This window comes from Lathamus discolor, chromosome 18 (assembly GCF_037157495.1).
Source record: "Lathamus discolor isolate bLatDis1 chromosome 18, bLatDis1.hap1, whole genome shotgun sequence".
NCBI classification, from domain to species: Eukaryota; Metazoa; Chordata; class Aves; order Psittaciformes; family Psittacidae; genus Lathamus; species Lathamus discolor.
In genome coordinates this window covers 2,473,271-2,480,666 of record NC_088901.1, presented here as the reverse complement: position 1 = coordinate 2,480,666, position 7,396 = coordinate 2,473,271, and the positions used below count along the sequence as shown (strand labels likewise).

Genomic DNA, 7,396 nt, shown 5'->3' with positions numbered 1-7,396 from the left:
AGCACAGCCATTCTGCATGGGTTTAAACCATACTGGTACACGACTACTTCTTTTGAGGCCTGATAAGGAAGACTGAACCTACTCATTTGTGTTGCTAGCAGTGACTCTGGATCCTGGATGTGGCTGTTTCCCTTTGCAGCTGCAACTCCGAGCACCAGATTCCCCTGACATATCGCATCAGACTTCTAGTTCTTTGTACATCTCTTGTGAAAGTCAGGTTTTTCTGTAAGATGGATAAAATGAAGGTGGGAAAGGTATCAGGCAGCAGAACAAGAAAAATTATCATGTCAGTTGACAGCAAGTGTTCAGAACTGGGGTAATTAGCAGAAAGACAAAAAGCTTTTGTGTCTTATTTAAGTACAGGACTCATCTGCTGTACCCAGCGCTGCCTAACAGCCTGGCACAGCTTGCAAGGTGTACAGTAACCAGCAAAAATGAAGCAGTAGAGCTTTCTAAACGTTACCAGGATCCCAGCTTCCTTGCCCTTTCAGAACATCATTGCTGGTCCTCATCATAGCAACGCTGGAGAAGCATTGAAGAACAGAGAACAAAAAATGGAGGAGGATGTCTTCTGCAACAGATTCCTAGAGAGGATCCTTGAGAAAAGCTCCAGAACACAGTTGAGCTCTGACTGCTATTTGCACATCCGATACTTGCATTTTTACATGAAGTTACTGCAATCCATGGGCTTTCCTAACCATCAGCTGCAAGCAGGAACTGGTTTTGTGCATTCCCAGTTTTTCTAAACGCTCAAATCCTCGGCTTGATTTAAAATAGGATGCTCTCTGCCTTTTAAGCTGGAAAGTAATTGCACTGGTACCCTTCAACAGGAGGTCCTGGGGTAGTTTTGCAGGTTAGCTTTGTTTCCATCAAACACTGATGGTCTCCAGTTTTTGTAAGCTCGAACAGACAGGACAAAACACATGCTAATGTAAAGACCACCTGACAGGCTGGCTTTTCAAATGCATTCGGCAACATAAATCACATTCCCAGCAGATACACGGAGACAATTTTCCATGTAAAATGATTACAATTTAACAGAAAAGCTTATTTTTAGCTTCAGGCATTCTGGCAGCTGGAGATGCAGATTTGTGGCTATTCTAACCACTAAACATTCACGGATTGCAGCACAGCCTTGTCTGCTCTTTAGCTTTTAATTTACAGAACTAATTAGTTGGATTTGCTGTCTTTAGCATCCTTTACCCTCTCTATTTGCTTCAGGAGACATAGATGAGCCCTGCATGTCAAGTCAAGCCCAACAGGCCAAGAACTCCAGCGCAGGGGCACGTCCAGCAGGAAACACCTTGGATGCGGAAGAGCTTCAGACCTTGCAGCACTCAATACAAATGTCACTACAGGGCAGAGTAGAGCCAGGCAGAATACCCACCATGGATCATCCAGGTGGGTTAAAGCTGCTCTAGTGACTTTTACATATAGGGAGTGGAGGGGGTGTTCTGATCAACAAAGGGATTCCAGACCAGGATAAGGGAAAAATACAGTTTTATAGCAAAAGTGAAAAGATCAGTACTTTCCAAAGCATATTATGGTATCAGCGTGAAGTAACACGCGTGGCAAACACATTAAGCAGTAGATTCAGTACAGCCAAGATATAGCAAGGTTTGGAAGTTCCCCATTAGCAGTAAAAGACACAGTGGAGTAACTACAGGGAGACTTACGTGGCAGTTACCACGTAAAACACTCATTTTCCTGCTGGGCTGCTGAAGACATCCTGTACAGGAGAGCACCGCATGGTTTAGACTTCCAGGCACTGCAAAGATTAAGTAGTAGTTAAGCAGTGAGTTCTTCTGCAAACAGCAACCCTGCAATTACACTTCATTAGCAGCACTTGATTTAATGACTAGGGGATGAAGAGGCCTTCCAACCACAGAGATGTTCGCAGGGAACACCACCGCATTCCAGCTGGCAACGTGGCCGGTGGCAACCCCTTCCAAACCTCATCCACTGGCAACTCATCACTCTCTTTCTAGAAGCCCAACAACATGCAGTTCTGCAAACACTGCAAACTTTCTGATTTAAAACATCTAAAGACCACAGCAGCACCCAGATTGTCCCCAGATCTCGGATCATTCCACAGCCTCAAGGTTCAGTTCCCTCTGGTCGTTAAGAATCCACTCACTGGAGATCCAGAGCTCAAACCCATCACCAGTCCTTCTCACCCTGGTGCCGGAACCAGCCATGCTCCCTATAAGGCAGCTCTTCCATGGGATGAGGTGGAACAACACAGAGCTACACCTCTGCTTCCAGCCTTTCTCCCAACTCCTGGACACACTTTGCCCCATCACAACCCCTCAGGCTTCTCACAAGATGCATCTCTTGAAGGCCCTGGACAGCAACATTGCCTGATCTACTCCTGGGGAGGTGTGTCCTTTTGTCAGCCACAGCCCATCACTGGTTGCTCAAGCAAGACGTTGGGATTTTTGTTGGCCATTTCTAAGCTGCTGCTTCTGGGTGGGATATACACAAAATATTCATCATGGTTTTTCTTACGTCTTGTATTCACCTTAGCAAGTGTATCAGCTATGATGAGACGGAGAGCAGTTTGCATCAGTACAGTTCAAACTGAGTGTTTTCTAGGCTATTTCTAGAACTCTTTGACACTTATTTTCTGGCTGTGACACTTCACCCTGATCCTTTTCATTGGATTCCCTCTGAAAACAGCACAGGTTCAAACAGGTCACAGACCTTCCTCAGTAACAGACACTGAAATCTTAGAAAAGCCAAGAAAAGATGGAAAAAAATGCATCTAAGTGATTGCAGGAGACACTGACATCAGAGCTTTTGGTTTTGCTCTGCTCTATCATACAAGTAGTGACAATAAAAATGGTGCACTTTTATTCTACAAATCTTGTTTCCTCCTTAGTCACTACTACAGCGAAGTCTGTATTTCATTAGCGGAAGCAACAATATTCAAGCCTAAGTGCAGAAATCTAACATCATCACCGGTAGGAAGCTAGTTCTGGTTCTACCACCAAGGGAAGCATACCCCAGTTTTTCTGGCTGCAGCAACTGCAAGGTTGCTGTGTTCTTCCCCATTTTGTGTAGTGCTCCTTTTTAGACATTAATGAAGATCATTTATCTTGGTAGATTCACTTATGAGCTCCGTTCTGGGCCTCCCAGTAAGTCTCAAAACATCCTACAGCTATCTTGTGTTTCAGTAAGGAAAATGCTGCCTTTCACTTAAGCGCAAATTAATTATCTGAATTAAAGATGCCTAAAACAAATTATTGGCCATTAGCAAAACATTGCGTAAGTACAACCACGTACACAGTAAGTATTCTTCTGATGTTAACCACATCAGAGATGAAATAAAAGCAAAGAGGAATTAGAAAGGCATTGAGAACAGTCCAAGCCAAACCGTATCCAGCTTTATTAAAGGTACTTTTCATAAACAATCATGGTAATTTAGGCAGGACATGGGCTACAATCTGCAACATTTTACAACAACTGTCAAATTCCCCTCCCTCCATGGACTACCAGAACGTAAAAGTTGCTATAAAACCGAAGAATCTTCATTTCATACTTGGTAGAGAGAAAAGTTTAGAGTGAGGGTGGACACTTTCACATTTAGCATGTTGTTTAACAACTCTTCACAAACCTACCCTGACTTTGAGAGGAAAACAAAACTGAAAAAGCAGGTTTCTTAATCTGAAGATCCACAATACAAAAGAGGAAGCGCAGCTCCCGGCAGAGCTGTTGTACCCCGAACTGGACACCCTGACAACACACACTGGATGGCAAGTCCCAAAATTCCGGTTCTGCCGTTGTTTCGGAGCGATGGATCTGGGCAAACAACGTAGACACCAAAAGGGAACATAAAGAGATCTACAAACTGCCGTTCGGAAGTGAGCAACGGGCATCTTGGGAGCTTTGATGTTCACTCGGATGCACTTCACAGAGCTTAACACATGTGCAGCATGAAGGGATCTCTTCCTCCTCTATTCAGGAAGAGCTCTTCTTCCAAAAAACTGGGAGACGGGGATAACTTTTCTTATTAAAATTTAGGTTCTGAGAAATAGACTAAGTGACATTTGTCCCCACTGCCCCCCCCCCAACACAACAACGAAGCGGTCTGTGTGCTAACAACATAGCTTAAAAAAAAGTAAAACAAAATTCTGCATTGTTATAAAACTTGATAAAAAATAGTATTTCAAACTGTACAGTCACCAGAAGTACACAGTTATCAAAAATTCACACATTTTACTTGGCTTCACCAGCACCTTCGGCTTTCTGTGCCTGGAAGAGAAAGGGAACCAGTCAATACACTGTGCACCCGCACCAACTGCTGGTGACTTACTCCTCTAAAGAGCAATCTTGTGGACAGACGAAATCATATCTGTCACCACTGATTTTTAACAACGTGAAATCTAACATTCCAGGCACCCTAAAAGGCAACATGGAGTTGCTTTATTACAGCAGTTCAGAGCAAGGCAGAACAGTCATTTTCATGTGGCAGCTTCAACTGGCAAATGGACAACTTTAACTCTTTAAGATTCAAGCAACACCCCCACCTGTAGATGTGATGTTAAGTGTCAGAAGCAACAGGTCCAAATGATCAAGTGATAATTTGTTAGCGCAAGCCAAGACCTGCCTGCGTATGACAGCTGATGTGAGACCCGCTGCCAGACCCGCTGTTATACCTGGTCTGTTTTGGCATCTCCATTTTCTGCAGGGTTATTTCCCTCCTTTCCAGCATCACCCTTCCCCTTCTTTCCCTTGGGCAACTTCTCACTCTTCTGTAAATGGAAGATGAGGTATGTTATTACACTTACTGACGGGCACTGAGACACAAGAGTCCAAGAACTACCATGGTAAAACCCAACCCTGGATGTTGGCATGACAAGAGAACACAACACACGACTGTGTGTGCGTTTAAAAGACTGTGAACAACTGCAAAGAGTCTTCCCTTTGGTATTTTTAACACCAATTTTGTAAAATTCCAAAGTTTTCAGTGCAAGTCTCTAGTAGTGACGATGCAGCTCAATTCCATCACCACATATACTGTTGTTTTGTTAGTTATTATTGGACTAATCTAACCCTCGTAATGCATTTATCTCTCAACAATCACTGCCGTAACAACTTACCTTTGGAGCTGCCTTTTTAGGTTTAGGCTCTGGCTTGGGAGGAGCGGGCTTCTGTAAGTGAGAAACACCCCTTGGATTAGCCAAGTTATTTTAAGAGACACCCACTACCTGGCTTTAAACACTCAACCCCAATAGCTTAGCAATAGGAAAGCAAATCAAAACACTTGAACTTGAAGCACTTACTTGGTTTGTCCATTATTCTCCTGCTCCCACAGCACCACACAATGGGGCAATTTGTTAAGCCAGTAACTTTCTTTCAACTGAACAACGCGTCTCTCCAGAATACCGCACACAGATGCAGTACCTAACACCGAGCTTAAACCTGCTCGATGTCGGGGCATCTCTGCTCAACAAGAGAATACTCACAGCAGATAACCTCGCTGATCTCCGTTGTGGCTGTTTGAAAAGGAAAATGACTGCATTTAATGTGGTGGAATATGAGCTCCTAAGAACTTAGACAGGAACTTTCATTTCAAAGTAGTAAAATCCCAGATTCAAGTTTTTAGTTCCCTTTTTGCCCCCTGCTCTCAAGGAACAGGGAGACTGCTCCAGTTGAAGCCCTGCTACCAGCTGACAGCAATAAAGTAGATCTTTTCATGGCCAAGGCTAAAACAAGAGTTAATCCTTTGAAGAATCGGACTCCATCAAGACCAAGCCTCCCCCTGCTCCCCACTTCTTTCTTTCCACAAAGTTCAACTTCTCTCCAATGCAAACACCTCATGATCCAACTTTCCTCCAATATTGGAACTTCTTACCTCATCCTTAACTTTGGCCTTATCGCCCTTGGTATCTCCTTCAGCCTAGGAGGGGAACAGAAGTACCGGCAAGTTCGGGGGACGCACCCTCAGTCCCCAGCCCCGCGCCGGCCGCGATTTTTAACCCTCCCCATCCCAAAAGGAAACGTTGTTCCCCCAACCCCCCACCTCCTCCCACCCCCCCCCCCCACCCCCCCCCCCCCCCCCGCTCCCGGAAGGTGCCAGGCCCCGGGATCCGGGGAGGGGCTGGAGGCCGGGGGGAGGCCCCTCCGCGACCCAGCCCGCGGCGGGGCGGGGGCCGGCGGGGAAGCGGCGCTGCCCCCTCAGGGAGGCCCCGCTCCCGCCCACAGCTGCCCCCGCGGGGCGGCGGTTTTGGCGGCAAAGCAGCGCGGCGCTTCCCGCCCTTTCCCTCCCTCCCCCCCATCCCCTCACTCCGACCTCCCGCCAAAACCAACCGGATCGGGCCGGCGCCGCTCCCCTCCCCCCCCCCCCCCCCCCACCTCCCGTTAAGCCCCCCCCCAAGGCGCGGCCGGTAACGGTCTCCTCGCCGCCCCGCCCCCACCGCGAGCCCGTTGCGGCCTCACACCCGTTACCGCCCCGAACGGAGGGGGGGGAACGGGAAAGGAGGAGTGGGGGGGGGGAGCGCGTAGTCCCGCCCCCCCCCCCCCCACAGGCGCTAGCGGCGAACGCAAGGTGAGGGGGGAGGGGGGGCACCGGGACTGCAGGCCCCTACGGCGCTGAGGGGCCCGGCGGCGCCACGTACCTTTCTCTTCGGCATGGCTCCGTGCGGGCGTGTTGTGTGTGTGTGTGTGAGGGAGAGCGGAGCGCGGCGTGAAGGGGGCGGAGGGAGAAGGCGGAGGAAGGGCGGAGAGGTGGGGAAAAGGGGGGGGGGGGGGGGCCGGGCGCGCTCGGTGCGGGGCGGCGGCGGCGAGGAGCGGGGGAAGGGAAGTGAAGGGGGCAGCAGCGGGGAAGGGGAAGGAGCGGGCGGTGCGGCGGGGCTCGGTGCGGCGGGGCGCGGTGCGGCGCTGCTCCCGGCGGGGGCTCCGCTGGCGCCCGACCGACCCCGCGGATTGCGGAGCGCCTGTTTATAAAGTTTTATATAGAGCCGGACGCGGCCCAACCGGTTCCAGCCGGATCCCCACCGCCCCGCGCGCCCATTGGACAGCCGGGGTCACGTGGGGTGGGGCCAGGCGGGGAGGGGAGAAGATGATGGAGGGAGAAGGGGGTGGGGGGAGCGCGCCCCCTCCCCGCTTCCCGCGGGCGGGAAAACGCTGGGGGTGAAGGGGGGGGGGGGGCAGGCAAAAATAAGGAGGAAAAGGCAAAAAGCGGCAGTGGGAACGGGACGGTGCCTGCGAGCGGGGGGAGGGGTCCCCACACACACCGCGCACCCCCCCCCCTCCCCCCCCCGCTGTCCTCCTCCTCCGCGGGGAGCTGCGACCCGTCCGCGGCGGGGGGAGCGCAGCGCAGCGCAGCGCAGCGGAGCTGTTCGTTCAGCACCGCCGCGGGCGCGGCCCGGGCCCCCAGCGGGCTCTGCAGGGC

At 50.2% G+C, this 7,396-nt stretch overlaps 1 protein-coding gene across 1 annotated transcript; it reads right to left on the bottom strand.

Moving 5' to 3' along the window:
* Positions 1-3,359: 3,359 nt before the first annotated feature.
* On the bottom strand, positions 3,360-7,004 carry HMGN2 (high mobility group nucleosomal binding domain 2). Its single transcript, XM_065697960.1, has 6 exons — positions 6,621-7,004; positions 5,858-5,902; positions 5,469-5,498; positions 5,103-5,153; positions 4,659-4,754; positions 3,360-4,254 (listed from the first exon to the last, which is right to left on the bottom strand). The coding sequence occupies exons 1-6, from the start codon at positions 6,633-6,635 to the stop codon at positions 4,219-4,221; spliced, it is 273 nt and encodes a 90-aa protein (XP_065554032.1). The 5' UTR covers positions 6,636-7,004; the 3' UTR covers positions 3,360-4,218.
* Positions 7,005-7,396: the final 392 nt, after the last annotated feature.

What these genes read in the sequence shown, in the direction of transcription:
- HMGN2 (XM_065697960.1), bottom strand. An exon ending in AGGCCAAAGTTAAGGATGAG is followed by an intron (nt 5,499 to 5,857) that starts GTAAGAAGTTCC and finishes CTTTTCAAACAG; the next exon opens with CCACAACGGAGATCAGCGAG. An exon ending in GATCAGCGAGGTTATCTGCT is followed by an intron (nt 5,154 to 5,468) that starts GTGAGTATTCTC and finishes TCTCACTTACAG; the next exon opens with AAGCCCGCTCCTCCCAAGCC.